This window comes from Electrophorus electricus, chromosome 10 (assembly GCF_041902795.1).
Source record: "Electrophorus electricus isolate QZ-2024a chromosome 10, ASM4190279v1, whole genome shotgun sequence".
In the NCBI taxonomy this organism is placed as follows: Eukaryota; Metazoa; Chordata; class Actinopteri; order Gymnotiformes; family Gymnotidae; genus Electrophorus; species Electrophorus electricus.
The window spans coordinates 21,122,859-21,140,776 of NC_137506.1; the positions used below are offsets into that span (position 1 = coordinate 21,122,859).

Below are 17,918 nucleotides of genomic sequence, written 5' to 3' on the forward strand. Positions count from 1 at the left end.
GCTCACAGCTCTAACCCCATGTTAAGGTTTTAGTGCTTAGCACTTGTGAGAGCCACATGACAAGCAACACTAATGCGAGCTCAGCAAGTGAGTTCCCCATGCTTCAGTTCATCTGCTACCCCATGAGCCTTCGCTCTCTGTCACAAGAACTCTCAGAAGGAAGTGGGTGACAGGTCTACGGCGGGTGTGCTCATCACATTCCCACATTCCCCAGAAAACACCAACACAAAAGAGCAGCAGAAGGAGGCTGATGGAAGTAGGAAGAGAATCAGAGATCTCCAACATCCTGTCTGACACAAATGGCTGCCATGCTAAGGCGTGATTTCAGACAAAAGAAGGGATATATTTATTTCACTTGACCTGTGAAAAAAGGGGTTCATGTCATTTGCAGTTCATCTGGAGAAGCAGATAAACTTTCAAAGATATGCCAGCATTCACTAATGTACACTGACCATGAATTACACTTATAATACAACTATGACTATTATTTTCTATCATTTGATTGGGATTCTGTTTGGTTTTACATACAGGTAGCATGTTAATTATGACTTTTGGAAGTTTATTGTAAGACTAACATAGCAGAGGTAGTTTTTGATTAGGAATTTAATCTGCTCTGAGTTCACAGTTTGCATGTTTGATATTAGGGACCCTACTGGACCTTTCCTGAACTTCTATATCTTTGCCAAGCATGATTATACATGTTGCATAATTCTACACAGTATAAAGTCAGTGACAAACAAGGCACTCTGCCTCACATGGCACATTTCAAGCACTAGGGAGTGTTTCATTCATTGGGTTTTATCATCATGAAAATAGCACACCATCCCTCCCTGAAGAGGCAATTGATTGAGAGACTCTACCAAATATTTTGAAAATATCTTTCACTGAAGAATTCTGCTCATCCCACACACATTTCAACATCCCTCCCTTACATTGTTAAGACTTTATTCTATTTTCAATCACCAGTGAGATATTAAAAATAGAGGTTCATGTAAAGGACAATGTTGCAGCTGTGTGCAAAGAAAAAAGAATGCTACCCCAAAACATAATGCTTTAATTAATAAACTGAAATAAATACAGTGTTACTTGGATGGCAGTCTGCTTCCATTACAGGCTTAAGTTATTGCACAACTCTCCTCTTCAACTCATTGTCTTGATTACATTTAAATAACAGTCCTTTGGGATATTTTCCATGTTTCTGGTTAATCAATAACCAGTTGTGGACAATGCTGGCTAGAATTTTACAAGACACTCTGCAGAACAGGGTATTTTTTATTATACCGCACCAGTTAGCCATGATTTTCCAATGATAAATAAAGGAAAAACAATGACACTAAGTAAAAATTCAAAGTAAAAATGAGTAAACATAATTTAAGACAACAAGATGCCCTGCTAAAGGATAAATGTTAAATAAAAAGGATCAAGTTAGCATATGGAACCTAGCATGTAACCCAGTTTTCAAGAATACCAAGAATATCTTCAAACATCACTAAACCTCAAAAAATCTGAGCATGCATCAGAACAAAGTTGCCATCTTTACTCACTGATGCGTTGCACTCGAACCAGAACCTGCTACCAGTGCCAATAACAGTTATTTGCACAAACCATTTGGCTCTGAGCTGTCTAGGCTATGGAATGAGAGATCCAGAACCATCATCATTTATGTGGAAACATTAGTACTGAATCTACAAAAATAAATAAATAAATTACAGTGTCATTGTTTTGAATTATTCCATTAGCCCATCAGTGTGAGTGGAGCATGCAGGAAGTCTGAGGCATGCTTTGAAATTACAGAAACATAGCCAAAGCAACAAATTCCCCGTAAGGCAGTCTAACTCGGACATTTGTGCACTGGCATTTAACATTTAACTGGAAAATCTAATCACAATGCAATCAACTCAGCAAAATTGTATTCTGTTTCTGTGAACATAACGGAGTCTATGAACTAGTGGAAAAACAGAGAAGCATATTTAGGGGCTCTTTAAATTGGTTTGCTGCAATTTATAGCCCTAAGGTATGTGCTGGGTCTGGTCCTTCATTAATTTCTGTCTCCTGTTGCCAACAACAAGAATAACAACAACAACAACAACAACAACAACAACAGGAGTCATAAATAGTCCTGGTCCATCCTCCAGTGCAAAAGAAAAGCCATGTCGGCCTCCTAGTAGTGGCTGCGGTCCTCAAAGGCAGTCTGGCTATTTGAAAAAATCCAAGGAGGCACACTAACTTATCTACACTTACTTACTGTATACACACACGCCTGCATCCACACATATGCACAAATATACACAATGCACACATGTGTACACAACACATGCAATGATTAGATCAAGATGGACTTTGCATGTAACAGCAATAGGTGCAACAGGGCAAGCGATCTTCAGCCATCAAAATGTGAGCAATCACATAGCTCATAATCCTCTAGAATTTCAAAACCAGCGCAGACGCTAAACAGACAAGTTGCCACCTGTGAGAAGTAGCTCCATTTCACTCACTTGCTAAAGTGAAATCACAAAGTCATTCTTTTTTCTGTGCATATCTTATATTTATCTTCTCAAAGGTGCTTTAAGACACAAGACTATGAGCGCTGAGCCTTCCTCTAGCAGGTTCACAGGCAGTGGAAACATTTGGCTAGTTGTGAAATATCACAACAATGGAGGGACATCACTATCAATCACACACATGGACAACAGTATGTGGACACGCCTCCTAATTATTGTGTTCAGGTATTTCAGCCACATATTGATAGCAAGCATATAAAACGAAGCACACTGCCATGCAACAAACACTAGCTGCAGGAGTGCAATGTCTTTAAATGTGGCATGGTCAAAGGCTGCCACTTTGGCCACATTATTTTGAGGAAAGGCATCCCCTGCTAGTGCTATTGTTTAAATGGAAGTATCCAGGTGCAAGAACAGTTCAACCTTGAAGTGTTATAGCAGTCATCCTCATAGAGCTGGGCCACCAAGTGCTGAAGTGTGGAGCAGGTCAGCCTCGCTTATGCTCTGCTACACCACTCACCAGAGTTTCATGCTGCCTCTGGAAACATGATCGGCACCAGAACCGTGCATCAGGGGTTTCAGGAAATGGGTTTTCATGGCCAAGCAGCTGCACACAAGCCTAAGATCACAATGCACAATTCTCTAACAGGTGTTGACTGGAGAGGTTTAAAGGATGCCGCCACTGGACTTTGATCTGTGGAGTAATGAATCATGCTTCTCTAACTGGCAGTCTAATGGGTGAATTTGGTTGTTTTTTTGTTTTTTTCTGGTTGCTAGGGGAACACAACCTACAAGAATGCACACTGCCAACTGTACAGTTTAGTGGAGGAGGGACAGGGGTGTGGGGTTCCAGTGAAGCTAATGAAGCTAATGTTAATACTACAGTATGCAAAGACATCTTAGAAAATTATATGCTTCCCATATTTTGGCAACAGTTTGGAGAAAGCCCTTTGTTATTTCAGCATGAGGACCATAAAGATATGGTTTGGTGTAGAGGAACTCCAGTAGCCTGTTCATCCTAAGCCCTGACCTCAACTCCACTGAACATTTAAGATGAAATGGAACATTGAATGTGAGCCAGGCCTTCCTGTCCTAACAAATGCTGTTTTGACCGAAATTCCCACACTCACACGCCAAATCTCGTGCAAAGCTTTCCCAAAACAGTAAAGGCTTTCATAATTGCAAAAAGTAGTAGCAACTCCATATTAATGCCCATGGATTTGGAATGGGATGTCCAATAAACTCATAGGTGGTCGGGTGTCCATCCAATTTTGGCCATATACATACATGTGTGTATGTGTGTGTATCTGTAAAAAATAAACATGATGTTTATTTATACTTATATTTATAAATATATTTATATACTATGGGTTTTAGTGTAAACAAAACAGTGTCTGCTTATCACACACGAGGGGAAAGGACATTTGAAAGTACTGAAACTAAACCCAGTCATTCACTATATACACATCATCTTGCCCCAGCGATACCCGTTAGTGTCCCCGCCTGAAACACTCCTGTAGGTCTGTTTCTTCACTCGACTCTGTATTTGGCTTGAGTTAAAATCATAATGTACGATGTCCAGGGGTAAATCCATAAGAGCTACACAGTAGTTCTAGCCCCCTCTGCAATAGTGGTAATTTACCAGCACATGGTCTGACTCATCACTTAACAGACTGTAGGCAGAATGGTAGGAGTTCAAGTTTGGCTACAAAATCAGGACAGCAGCAATTTCATTTTCAACATCGATGCAAAGCATAATTATGCATGTGCCTCTGAATTTGTTTCACGACAGCACCAACTGGTTGTGAAACCAAGGGAATAGGAAAATTGCTGAATGTTATTTTATATCCTTATATAAAAAGAATTTCATGAACGTTTCACAAGGAGGTGCGTTTACATATGGCCTCAGAGTTAGTCAGCAAAGAGCAACAGCCCTCTTCAGGAATATTAAAGTAAAAATTATCATTTTAGTGTTCGTATACCTTTTTCCAAAAAAATAGCATAAAAGGCTGTGCAAAAAATACTACTTTTTGAAGATATATTAGCATTTTGATAAATAAATACATCTATTTCCCACTCTGAATGTTGCATTGAATTTTTGCTTCGTGTGCATCTTTACATGTGGATACATTTATTTCTCCTCCTTCACTGTCCATAATTTGAAGTGTTAAAATCGCTGCAGATGAGCAGGTGAGAGAAGGAGACGCAGCAGCTGGGTGCAGGCCCTCGTGCTGGACCAGGCTGGGCCACTTGCTGCGGCGTATGCTGTGGGAGCTGGACCGGGTGAGGAGAGGGCCAGGAAGGAGTGGAGGTACTTCACCCACCACTCCATGAGGGTCCATGCCCAGGCCTCAAGAGTACCCACATCAAACACTGTCAAAACCATCCAATCAGGAGGTGCAATCTAGAGAAAGACTGTTTTCCCAATGTGAAGTGCTGGTTAGTGCTTAGTGGGAATGGTTGCTATACAAGCAAAAGGTGACATGGCAATCAGTCTTTGTATGACAAAGAAACAGTTGCATCAGAGGCAAAGTGAGAGTAGGAGTGTGCTCCAGCACAGTTGTATCTCTGGGTGGACGGACACAGCTGTTCACATGGGGACACATCCATGTTTCACTCCGGGTCCAGGTGGTCCTGGGCCATCTGAGCGTCGCTCTGGGGTTTGTATATGAAGGTGAGCAGGAAGAGGGCCACGTCGTGGGAGGTCCAGTAGGCGGTGTGCGAGGTTACCGCCGACCAGTAGCGGCTTTCCACCAGGCCCTCCCGCAGCTCAAAGTCTATGCGGTGCTCCAGCTCCACTGCAACGACAGAAAAATGGCCCGTTACTGCCGCACCACCCCAGCAGGGTGGCCTTCAAGGCAAGACGTCCTTAATCAGCTTGATCTAATGCGCGAGTGCCACGGCGGCAGACAAACTGCGTGTCAGTGAGGAGATGCGGTAAGCTAGCATGTGTGCGCGTGCACAGACCTGCAGTGTCCATGACTGCTGAGGTGGAGTGGGACATCGTGGACAGGCCATACGCCGACTGGCTCTTCTCGTCGCTCTCCACCGTCGCCACGGAGTCCACTCCTGATGGCTGGCTGCTGGAGCGCGAGAATCGGGAAAACAGAATTCCTCCGATGCCTTTCCCGATGCTGGCCGCTCCTGCATGCACACCAAAGCCCACAAACAAACCACAATAGTGCTCAAGACTATATAATATAATATTTTCTCACATCTTCATACAGTACATACTTGTACTGAACAAAACAATATATGTACATGTTTTTATTCTAACAATATCATGTAGCACTGCAATATTAGGCTCTTGGTATTATTGCATGACATGGAGAGAATATGGTAGGTCATGTTCCTGTTTTCCTGTTTCCATTTGCTAATGCCACTTTAAAGCTGACACAGGCGATCTACTTTAGGAACACTGTGATTGAACTATACTTACACCCTGAAAACTTGTTCTTGTTCTGAGGCAAAAATGTGTCTAGGTGACTGTGATCTAGGCCTATGTGATCAGCAGCTAAAAATTCCAATCTAGTCAAACTATATTGCCCAATCAAGAGGGAGGAAGGATTTGGAGAGAACTTCTGACTTTCCAAAACTGTAAAATCAATCTTTTACTTTGGCATTATGAAAAGAAAATAGGACATTTTATATACAAATAGGTAAATAAGTAATTTTCCAGCATTTACCACAAGATGGCTCTGTTTTTATTTGTCTGGTTCCACTGTAGCTCTGACTTTACGGAAGACAAATAAACCAATGTTCCAACATTCACCACAAGATGGCAGCATAATAAACACTGACTCACAAAAACAGGAAGAAATATCATTACATAAAAATAGCGATTAGATCTAATCCTAAAGGTTTTCCTGTCAGTAGAGAGAGTTTGAAAGAGGATATTCATGTTATAAATTACTGATGCTGCACTTGCTGACGCCCACACCATTGCAGATATCAGTTTCAAGACAACTATGTAGCTATGTATAGTACACACATTTTAGATACATTTACAGACTCTAAGGACGTATTGGTCAATATCCAGATAGCTTCAGACCTGGTTAATACAGTTAGAGAAATTAGGACCAAAAAACACCATCACATCAAACAGGTGGCTCCAGTTCAGTGACTCCAGCAATGAGTCACTGTTTAATGGTATGTGTGTGTTGAACAGAAGGAGCTGTGGTCATACCCATTAAGCTGGCTTTGCCCAGGTTGGTGATGGACTCCCCGTAGTGCCTCCGTGCCATGACAGGCGAGGTGCTGGGGCTGGGCTGACTCTCAGTGTCCGACGTGGGGTCCTTCACCGGATTCAGTAACGTAGGTCTCGTCTCATCATACGGAGTGGGATTGGTGGTGTTACACCTAGAGACACGATTCAGAAATATCTGAGTCCTTCTGAATCCATCCTGAGATACTTTTTCTTCTACCTAACAAAGTCTGGAAAATAAACAAGAAGCTGAAATACAATTCAAACTAAGCCTCTTTGATCACGCTCTGCAAACTGACAGGACTCACCAGTGTATCTGGACAGGGGAAATATTGCTGTAGTGCTTCAGGACAAGAGGCTCCAGTCGATAGGCCTACCAGGAAAGGACCAGATAAATATAAACATGCACCAGCGTCCCTCACCAAGCCAAACGACCACCGTGACCGCAGATCAGGACGTCTCTCTCACCACTGGGTCTGTGGGGTGGAAGATGTTAAAAAGGCGCTGGCAGATGGATTTGGGCATGATGTGGTCCTGGTGTCCAGTATTACCCGGCCGGATGCCTCTTAAGGCCAGGAAGACAGCCAGAGGAGAGCCCATGCAGAAGTAGTTCTCGACCTGCAGGATGAAGATGGAGCAGTACTGTATGCTCAGCAGTGAACTCCAATTAAAGCTTTGGAGTTGGAGAATGTTTTGTTTATTTTACTGTCTAGTTTTGGAGCCACCACCCCTGCTTGCACTGACTAACACTGCACTGGGAAAGAAACTATTTATATAGCTTTTGCAAATACTGGTAATCACACAAAACCTATAGTCCCACCTAAGACGTAGCAATTAAATATCTTATCTGCTTATTTCACTCTTACAGAGATGGGCTGGTAGGTTAAACTCTGAGGTCAGACATATTTTAGCTTGTGGATATGGTCACAGGCACTAGAGGTCTGGAGGTCTGCTTTCATTTCACTGTGCAAACACGGCTTAAGTCATAACGCACCTTAAACTTCAGTGGAGGAAAGGCTAAAGTTCTGGAGGCCTCCAGCCCCTGAAGCTGATCCTCCAGCTCTCGCAACCTGACACACACACAGTAAACATTTATTTTACAGATCTGAAGCAGCAAGAGAGCAGGAAGCACACACGCAACGCAGGCCGTGGAGGCACCAGCGGGCTCAGCCATGCCAGCACCTGTGTCGGGTGAGCAGCACTTGCTCCAGCAGGTGGCGCTCTTCGTAGCTCATCCAGCGCAGCACCTCCTCGTCAGCCTCCTGCTGCTCCTGCAGGCGGAATCGCATGGGGTCCCAGCCCGTCATGATGTCGTAGGCGATCACACAGCCCAGCGAGTGCGAGATGATGGACACTTTGCCTCCCATCTCCTCAAACTCGGGGTTGCGTGAGCAGAACAGCGAGTAGAGTCTATTTAGCTCCTGGGTTAAGCCTTTAGTGATCTACACAGGAACACAGGATGTGAGCTTGAGGTTAGGATTGTGGGTCTTGTAAGTACACTGGTTAAAGTGCCTCATCACATTTCACTGCTTCCAAATGTGACCAACATTTATCTGACATTGGCATGGAACATCAACATTTATTTGAGATACTGTACTGCTTCAGTACAGATATTTAAAGGTTAAAATGCAAGCAACCATAAAGAAGTAATATACATGGAGTGTTGAGCTGTATTTGTATTGTTTGGGAACTTGTGGTGGGGCAGTGGGATTCACCTCATCTCTGTACAGAGGGCTGGTGTAGTACATGATGTCCATGGCACTGCTGTTCAGTAGATCTCTTAAACCTCGCACCTTATCAGGGGTGATGGAGTCGACCGTGTCTGCAGGAACAGCAGCAGCATGTCATTAGCGCTCTACACACACACACACACACACACACACATACACACACACACTCACTCAGGCTGCAGGTGGAGCAGCAGACCAGTACCTCCGTCCAGGGTCAGCTTAGAGCGCCACTCCACTGGCAGGAACTCCACATGCTCCTCTGAATGCTCCGCCGCAAAGTGTTTCTCCTCCATCTTCCTCACAGCTTCTCGCAGCCTGAACACACACAGGAAGACATGCAAACACGTGCACATGCGCGCGCACACACACGCACACCAGCTGATGTGAGCCAGTTAAAAAGTACACACACTGACAAACTGATGTTGAAAAAGCAATAAGTGTCATTGGCCTTTAGGTGAACAGTGATGCATCTAAGACGCACACGTACACACACGCACACAAATGGCTGATGTGGCTGTGCCATACACAGGCTGGCCAATAGCAACACTGTCTCTGGTAATCCTTGCTAACGGCTTACACTAATCACTGTGTTAAGGCATTCAGAAGGAATTACAGTACGATTCTGGTGAATTAAGCTTCATACTCTGATTGTGCCGCCACCTGCATCTGTGTTTGCACAGCGCCGTTTACTGAAAATAACTATGAATGTAATTGACATTTTAATAAAGACATTCTGACACAACCAACACCCTGTTGGGCAGTTCCAAGAAAGACTGCACAGCCACTATTGACTCAGGCCTAGAGGACTAGCGGGGGAAGACCCAGAGGAGGTGTCGCCTGCAGAGAGCTTCTGCTACTGGGCTTGAGTATAAATTACAGCATACACAGTCATGTCCTGGGGCCGACAGGAAAGGAAAGAGACGAAGAGGACAGGAGACACAGGACTAATACTGGCTGCTGTTTGCAGAAGAGTGAGTAATCCCACCGGATTAAGCCTTAGATTGCTCTACTTTACCATCTTAACACCCTAAGAGCCAAGCAGAGGGCAGATACCAAAATGCACTAACTAGCAAATGTCATTCTATGGCTAGCTCCAAGAGAGGCTGGCAGAAGAGTGGCCAGCATATTGGACAATGACCTACGAGGCACCCGTAGCTACACTAGACCTACGATAGCAGCAGAATGTGGCAGAGCAAGTTTTGTTCACCCATTGACGTAACACATGAAAACCGGCTCGGTGGTGTCCAGGGTGGATCTTTATCCAGGCATTCAGTTTCTTTTAAATTACATTCCAACTCACATGGTCCTCATTGCTTTCTCTATTTTCTATACGGTGCCTATTGAGCCTGACTTAAACGGCGTAGCTGAATGCATCTAAGAAAACAAGTCTCTTCGTGTTCTGTGACAATGGCAAAGCACATATCCCAGAGGAAAGGGCCATTATCATGCGCTGCCAAGAACAATAGGCACTCCCTGCGGTAAACAAACCAATTCTTTATCCTCAATTGAAAAGGCTTCATTTGAAAAGGTCGGCTGCAGGGCTGCAGCGAAGCTAGTGAAGTTAGTGGACCCAAGCAGCAGGGGCCACAAAGCAGGTCTCGGGGAGCATATGAGCGGCCATGCAGAGAGAAACTTTTCCAGTGGCTCCACCCAAACCCCAACCACCTCAGGGTTTGGTGTTAACGAGTCAAAAGCATGAAGCCATGAGGTGGTGACAGAAGATTACAACTTCTTACAGCACTGAAATATGGCCTGTGTGACTTGTGCATTCCAGACAAGGGACTCAGATTGAGCATCCCGAAAGCAAGCAAGGCAGGCATGTATTTAGATGAGTGTGCCTGTGCTCATGGCTGCGTCCTACTCTTCGGAGAAAACTTCACAGATGTGCATTATGGGAACAGTCTGGCTGTACACAAACACATTACACAACTGCACCCCTACCGCCCCCCACCCCCACCCCGCACTTTCTCCAGCTAAAACCCTGCGATACTGGTCGCGCCTACTTATAACACAAGACTTGACAGGCAAGGCGATACTGACTCATGAGTTAAATGGCTCACATGGTAATATTTAATGCCAATTTAGCTCCTATAGAGTGTGTAAATAATTAACTAGATAAAACTGTGGCTGTGTAGTTGGCATTGATTTAACAGAAACACCCAGACAATACTGCAATAGTAACAACCCTGATGTTGTATGAGTAAAGAAATGGCCTATCTGGAGCATCAGTCCACCTGACAAAGACGGGATATATGATTTTTAGAGCAGAGTCTGATCTTGGTCCAAACTGGTAGGAAGCTCCTGCCTGCACTTACTGTAGCTCCGTACCTGTCTGACATCATTTCTGTGGGCTCGTAAGAGGATATTTCAAGTGCAAAAATAATGTTGTATAAACACAAGTCTACACATGTCTCCCCAGCTGAGTCATGACTACTTACATGCCCGTGTTCTTGATGATGCGGTCTTTGTCCATCTTCTGTCCTATGCCGTGCACCACAAAGACGATGTGGGTGGTGTGCGGAGGCTTATCCTCCAGGGACGCCTCCTCCACGTAGCCCCGGTGGAGCCTGGTGCCACTGCTGGACGCTGCAGCCCACACCGCGTGGGGGAAGACAACCATCACCATTTGACTTTTGCTTTGTGCAGTGCAATGCCCCCTCATGTGTCTAGAGTGGCCTAAACCCTATGACTTTCAGCATCTACGTTCTGTTCTCACTGAAGGTTTGCACTGGATGGGGTGAGAAATGTTGGATTCTGGGTCATAACTACTTTATCTGAAGTTACAACAATCTAGGTAAAGGATCTGGCTGTCATCTAGGGACTGGGGTGTGTGTGTGTGTGTGTGTGTGTGTGTGTGTGTGTGTGCTAACGGTGCAGAGTGCCGGGCAGTAGGGGGCAGCAGGGGTCAAACTCAGCTGGGTAGGAACTGACCTTTGGAGAAGCCCAGCTTCTGGGTGACAGTGCGGGCGATCTTGGAGGTGGTGGCATCGCTGTAGAGGTAGACCTCGTCCACGCTGTGCCAGTCGACGTGGCTCCGACTCAACTTCAGGCTGTGGATGGCTGATGCATGGCATGCAGGGGGAGGGAGAGCACGACAGGTGGACAGTGACAAAGAGAAACATAAAGAAAGACGATTCTCTAAATTCATATAGCACGCGTAGATGTAATTATATAGGTTCAACAGCACAAGAAAGTCAGGGCACTGGAACAGAATTAGTTCTGACCAATTCTGCTCCATGCCTTGATATTTCAGTTCATACTTGCACAGCACAGAAAATATGCACTCCCTGCATCCCGTTACTTAAGAGCAGCAAAGTGTTTGGTTATCTGAGCTCTGCATGGACAAGCAGTTACTGAAAAGTAAACTTCTATAGTGAGCAGTGTTAGCTAGCAAGGTAACATTTAGCAGATACGACAAATTAAATCTCTTTTAAGAAATTTGTTAAAGAGAATGATGAAAATGAAAGAATTCATTCTCTTTTATATCAGTTTGGTAGAAGAGATTCAGCAAATACTTGTGCAGTTGGAGGCCATAATACACATCCATGTTTGATTCATTGTCTAGAATAAAAAGGAAACCTGGAGCTTTTTATTGGATGGGCTTTATTCAGCTAGTCAGTCAAACACAGCTCTCAAGAATGAGAGCTGACTCCATAACAGTGGTTCGTGAATTCAGGTGATATTGTATTGCCTGGAATTGGAGGCTACCGGAACCCTGACTGGGGTCGAATGTCAGCTGTAGTGTGTCAGCATGCAGGTACAGAGCATGTAGGAACTGAAACACACTCACAAGAGGGAAGGAAAAAGCAGTCTCCCGTTCTTTCTCAGAAAAACCACATGAGACATGACTGATGAATGACACTGGATATGTGAATCACATGACTGCAACTTTGCAGAAGTGTGAAGGTGACTCCAGGCCCTCATCTTACCGCCACAGTAAGAACAGGCACTGTTCTTTCCATTGGCCAATGGGAAATGAACTGTCGAGCACTGAGCAAAGACACAATGAGGACAGATGTAAGTGTAAGTGTCCACTTGAGTACACTATTCTCACCACACTAGAGATTGAAATGAACCTTAAGAAATCAAATCAATCAATCTGATACATAAACATCTATGACCCATCCTCTGTAAATATATATTTACACTGGGTATAAACAACTGCATTGGGCTACTAAGAAGCCTTATATTTATACAGCCTATATTTGTGTTCTAATGTATTTGTAAGTCAGCATTTTTAATGAACGTGTTGTTCTAGTTGCATTCTTTCTCACAGGTGAGTCAAGAAGGAGAATGCCAAGATTGTGTGTGTATGTGTGCGTGCGTGTGCGTGTGTGTGTGTGTGTGTGTGTGTGCGTGTGTATGTGTGCGTGTGTATGTGTGTGCGCGCGCGCGCGTGTGTGTGATGTTCTATTTAGGGCTGTACTCTCAGTGTTGCTCTCCCTAACTCACTGCCTTGCAGGAGAAAGGTGAGTCTAGCGAAGGCTGCGGGCCACTCAGCACGAGAGCCCGGCCTGTGCCAGGTGTCTCTGACTGACTCCAGCTGCCTTCTGTGCCAGGCCGGATTCTAGCTGCTTTGCACCACTCCCGCCCATCAGCGCCAGCAGCCCATTCCACCAACCTTGGTTTAGCTTTTTTAATTTGTGTCGATAGGAAAGAGATTTTAAATTATCTTCAGTTCCACATATCGTCTGGCATTCCTGATTACAATCAGTGAATGATCACATGTTTATCACCTTCACAACCACAGAATCCACAGAAGTCACGCTTCACAACTATCTACAAATTCACTAAAGATTTCCATGTGTGTCAAAGCAAAGAGGAGACATACAGGAGACTGAAGGAAAACACCTCACCACACATTTTAGAAATATCTGTAAAACAGGATGTTCTGGAGATATTGGTGAATCTTATACTGCTGAGTGTCCATTAGCTGCCTCAGTATGGATTACAGATGTATGTAACAATACATACACATATGAATGGAGAACCAATCCCATTTTACAGCACAATAGGAGGACACACCAAGGTCAAACATGTGACTGGTAATCTGAGACATCTTCAGGATCTTCAAAACATACTTTAAATAAATCTGCTTTACCAGGTACATGAATATGTTCAGGTGTTGTGATCTCCTGGAATCTTAAACGCATTTTTGACTCCAGGCAGTGAGTAGAAGCTAGTCTAGTCCATGAGGAAGGAGCCAAAAGTACACAGGAGGTGCAGAAGTGAACCAGAGAGGCCAGAGATTTAGCAGGGACCTCCCCACGATGACCGTCCAGATGAGGGAAGGAGAGGTCTCGCTTTGATCCTGATGAGAGTATTACCTCTCTAAAACAGGACAACGCTCCTCTGCACCAATCAGCACTGCCAGGCAGATGAGAACAGGCTACTGTCGAATCTTCCAAGCTCTGCTGGGTTCTTGGTTTACTTGGGAAATTTACTTCAATGGGGCATGTAAACGAATCTTAGCTGTTTAATTTAAGACAAAGTCCCAGCCCACAGAGAGCTTAAAGTAAGGATTATGTTGCTGCTTCTGGTAGGAGGGAGTCATTACCGTCAGAATAAATTCTATGAATGGTATACACCTCCCTTATCCCAGTGGGCACAAAATGGCCATTATGGTGCAGAGGGGCAGAGTACAGATGAAATGAGGTAGGCTGAGAGGCCCTAATGGTGCTTCTCTTCACTTCTATAATCAGCACTTTGTGCTGTGGGTGGACACTACATTCATTCATGAGGCCAATCATACCATTTAACCTGGTGCCAACATGTTTGGCTCCTAGTTTAGGAAGCAAAGATCTCAATTATGATATGATGTGTGCAGAGCATGAGGGCCTCCTCATCAACCCAAGAAAATAGCCAGCACATACAGTGGCAAGCTGCTATCACCTAGGCTCACTAAGCCTACTGCAATAAAAATGCCTTGGCATTAGGTCCACAACTAGGCCAAATGCTTAGAAGAAATACAAAGCCAGATCTAAAAGAAATCATTAGTATATTTACCTGTTTACCCCAATCTTTAGGATTAGAAATTGTGCTTAGAAGTCAGGGCCAGAAACTGTGAGAATGGACATGGAGTCCTGTTTGTCCTTGTGCTTGGCCCTGGCCAGTTAACATGGGATCTCTAAGCACTAGGACTTGTTCTAGTGGAAAATGAGTTTACCTAGGGATTGTTCTAGCTCTAGCAGAGCTCACCTAAAGAGCGAAGAAGAAAGGCCAATCACAAGGTAAGATCCAAGGGGTCATGAGCAGAGACACTGGGATTACCTTGGCAACGCTTTCGCTTTTTAGCACTCCTCTGATATCCAGTCCATTTGAACAGAGAGGGGAGGTAGAAAGGATGGAAGTGGGAGAGAGCTAACAAGCCAAAAACAGTAAGTAGTCATGGCAGTCACAAGCGTCACCTCTGTAACATACTTCTGTGATATACTCTATAATATACTTCCTGAGTCCTGATAGGTCTCTGTAGCCTTTATAAAAACCAGGGCTACATTAAACTCAAATCTAAGAAGCAGCATGATAGCTAGATTTATTGCAGATGCGTTCCCAAAGGAATCTCTCTCTCTTAGGGTGATATTAGTGATATATGAACACTACATCCTTATTGTTGTGCATAAATTACATTTGAAATATAGGTTACTCCACTATGAGTTTAGTATATGGTAATCATGGAGCATGCATCAGGATGGTGTCCCAGGGAAATGAAACACATTAAATGTGGTCTCAGAGACCTTTCACATGCAAACCTTTCAGGGGACAGCTACCTCTTATTGCACACCTGCCCTCAAAATAGGACAAATCTTTCATGTTTGCTGTTCTTCTTATGTCAAGATGATTATTAATGATCATTAAGACAGTATTGTGACAAAACACAGTATTCAAAACCCTATGAAAAAGACAGTTGTGTAATAGATGTTTACATTTAAATACTTCATGAATTTACTGTTTAATATTTCATAAATAAAAAGAAAATGCTGTTACATCCTAATGCATTTCAGGTGTTCCTACATTGTTAAGCAGATTCAATGCACTGCTGATTCAAAATGAAGGCTATATTTGCGTTTTCTGGTGATGGCTTTAAGAGAGCAATTGCTGTGTAGTTTTTACATCACATCTTCTCTCTATCTCACACACACACACACACACACACACACACACACACACACACACACACACACACACACACAAACACACAAACCCCCATCCCCCTCTCTTTCAGGCTTATACGACAGTTCTTACAGCTCCCATATAACAATACAGACCAGAAACATTCATCAGCCTTTGATATGTAATAATCATAATCTGTATCCTGACACTGAATAGAGGGCGAGTGAGGGGAGCAAAGCCCTGGGAGGCCCCATCACCAGTAACCCGGCTTCCAGCAACGGGCCATTAACCACTATTCGCCACTATGGTGCGTTAGCTGCTGTGCTGTAGTGCGTTAGCATTATTAACTAATAATTTGATGATAATATTTAACTAATAAATGTTTCAACAGCTTAATCTAAACGGACACCAAGCACAAATGCTGTCGATGTGTTGATGTCAGTAATCCGCCTCACACTAGCAGATGGCACCCTCTCAGTTATTCTGAGAGGCATCTGACCACGCCCTAAAACTACATCTTTGACGGGCTGCTATTATTGTCCATTAGCGCTAGGCCTTAAAGAAACCAACAGGCTTGCAAATCACATCAGTGCTACACTCAGCAGAGAAGAGAAGCATGGCAGAGCTGCTGAGAACACAAGACTGGGTGTGGGGCAGGATGGGGACAGGGCTTCAGCACCGGAGGAGAACAGCTCTGGGCACCTCAGCTACCTATCAGGCACATCCAGCATCACAACCACATTACTCAAGAACACACACACTTTGTTTGGCTAAGATTACTACAGCAAAAGACAAACAAACAAACAAAAACAAACAAACAAACAAAAGCTGAATTTACAGAATAAAACACAATTGTCTTTCGTATGGCTGTATATGATTCATTAGCATTTATTTAAAAATAGACCAGCAATAAATTTCCTTTCTCAAAGTATGAGGTTCAAAAAACACATTGTGGCTGTTTTAAAAGTTTCCTCTTAATTTTCTACTTACTAAAGGTTTATTTGATTTTACTTCCTATTAGTCGAGATCTAAATCAATTGTAAATACCAACAAATGTGTCATGAAATGACAGCCTATACGTTTATTTGCTGCCCTGCTAAATACACCGTGTTGCTAAATAAGAAAGAATGTGGTGCTCATCCATGCAAATAAGGCACATGCCCATAGACGCAGTGCCTGGTCAGCTGTGGACAGCATACTGTAAACCCATGACATCACAGAGGCACCGCGACACGCTCTGCTGCTACGGGTCACCAGCTAGCAAACCTGCACATAGGCCACTTCTGTTTAACCCATGTACACCATATAGGAAAACAGCCTGTTTTGCTGCATCTAGGCTACAATTAGATGAAAAGAGCTACATGGAATATTTCTTGCCTCCTAGCTATAGAGCTGCAGAAGCAGTATTATTACAGATCAGATTAGGAATGCTAATTCCTAATGCAAATTAGGAATGATTAGGAATGCTGCCCATCATGCCTGCCTCTCTGGGTCTATGGTGATACTGAAGACCGTTATGACTTTAATTTCATAAGTAACAGAAGCATCTGACTGACATCAGTTGCTCAGGAGCAAAAAGGCCTGCCGCACGGTCTTTCAACAACTTCTCTTTTAGGAACTTCTCTTTTGCTCAGGCTGCCACATCATCATTTCTGGAAGTTCCCAACTGAAGCTTTGAACCAGTAAACTCAAACAAAAGGCCCTCTCTGCTCAACTGAGTTCCAGGACAAATCTACATGACCTCACAACACATGACCAAATTCTTTCACATAAACCATTTGAGTGCATGACACCTGATATGTCACCAAAAGTTTGTATTTAGCTCTGTGGTTAACCCCAATGATTTCCATAAGCTCATGTTCCAGGCAGGCTGGATGCTCTTGGAGTCTGGCCGGGCGGAATGGAGAAAGGCCACTGTAGCGCACTGTTTGGGGCAGGGCCAAACACCGGGCCAGCCTCAGCCTGAGAGACAGTGAAAAACGAGCCGACGCAGCAACCACAAGAGGGCCCGAGAGGGCCCGTCAGCCTACTAACTGACCCCGTCTTGTGATTAAGCTTGCTGACATCAAAAGCAATTACTGCCCTGGAAGTGGGTGAGTGAAATTTAACTGCAAAGATCCCATGCTATGTTTAGGCCCTATTCAAATAAATGAATCATGTGGGACTGTCTGTGTGTGTGTGGTCTGTGAGAGAATGTTGAGTGAGTGTGTGGGAGTGAGAGAGAAAAAAGTAGTTACATTGCACACTCACAGCGCCATACTTCCTAGGAGCCGTACTTCCCTTCATGAAAGACAAAAATGAGAAGATGAAAGTGTTTATTTGCTTTTAGAAAACACCAGTTAAAAATAGCTGGGTTTGACAGCGAAGGCAATG

General features: G+C 44.0%; 1 protein-coding gene across 2 annotated transcripts in view; it reads right to left on the minus strand.

The window, feature by feature from the left end:
• Nucleotides 1–1,034: 1,034 nt before the first annotated feature.
• ddhd1a (DDHD domain containing 1a) overlaps nucleotides 1,035–17,918 on the minus strand; it is a 20,511-nt gene continuing 3,627 nt past the window's right edge. Inside the window, exons 3-14 of one of the 2 annotated variants that reach the window (XM_081721457.1) lie at nucleotides 14,706–14,795; nucleotides 11,367–11,495; nucleotides 10,874–11,021; nucleotides 8,638–8,750; nucleotides 8,421–8,527; nucleotides 7,888–8,147; nucleotides 7,700–7,775; nucleotides 7,174–7,323; nucleotides 7,014–7,078; nucleotides 6,688–6,860; nucleotides 5,469–5,645; nucleotides 1,035–5,299 (exon numbers count right to left, since the gene is read on the minus strand). In XM_081721457.1, the coding sequence (XP_081577583.1) occupies nucleotides 5,115–5,299; nucleotides 5,469–5,645; nucleotides 6,688–6,860; nucleotides 7,014–7,078; nucleotides 7,174–7,323; nucleotides 7,700–7,775; nucleotides 7,888–8,147; nucleotides 8,421–8,527; nucleotides 8,638–8,750; nucleotides 10,874–11,021; nucleotides 11,367–11,495; nucleotides 14,706–14,795 (1,673 nt within the window). In that variant the 3' untranslated portion in view covers nucleotides 1,035–5,114. The remainder of the gene's footprint in view (nucleotides 5,300–5,468; nucleotides 5,646–6,687; nucleotides 6,861–7,013; nucleotides 7,079–7,173; nucleotides 7,324–7,699; nucleotides 7,776–7,887; nucleotides 8,148–8,420; nucleotides 8,528–8,637; nucleotides 8,751–10,873; nucleotides 11,022–11,366; nucleotides 11,496–14,705; nucleotides 14,796–17,918) is intronic. The other variant, XM_027002389.3, reaches the window with a different exon arrangement.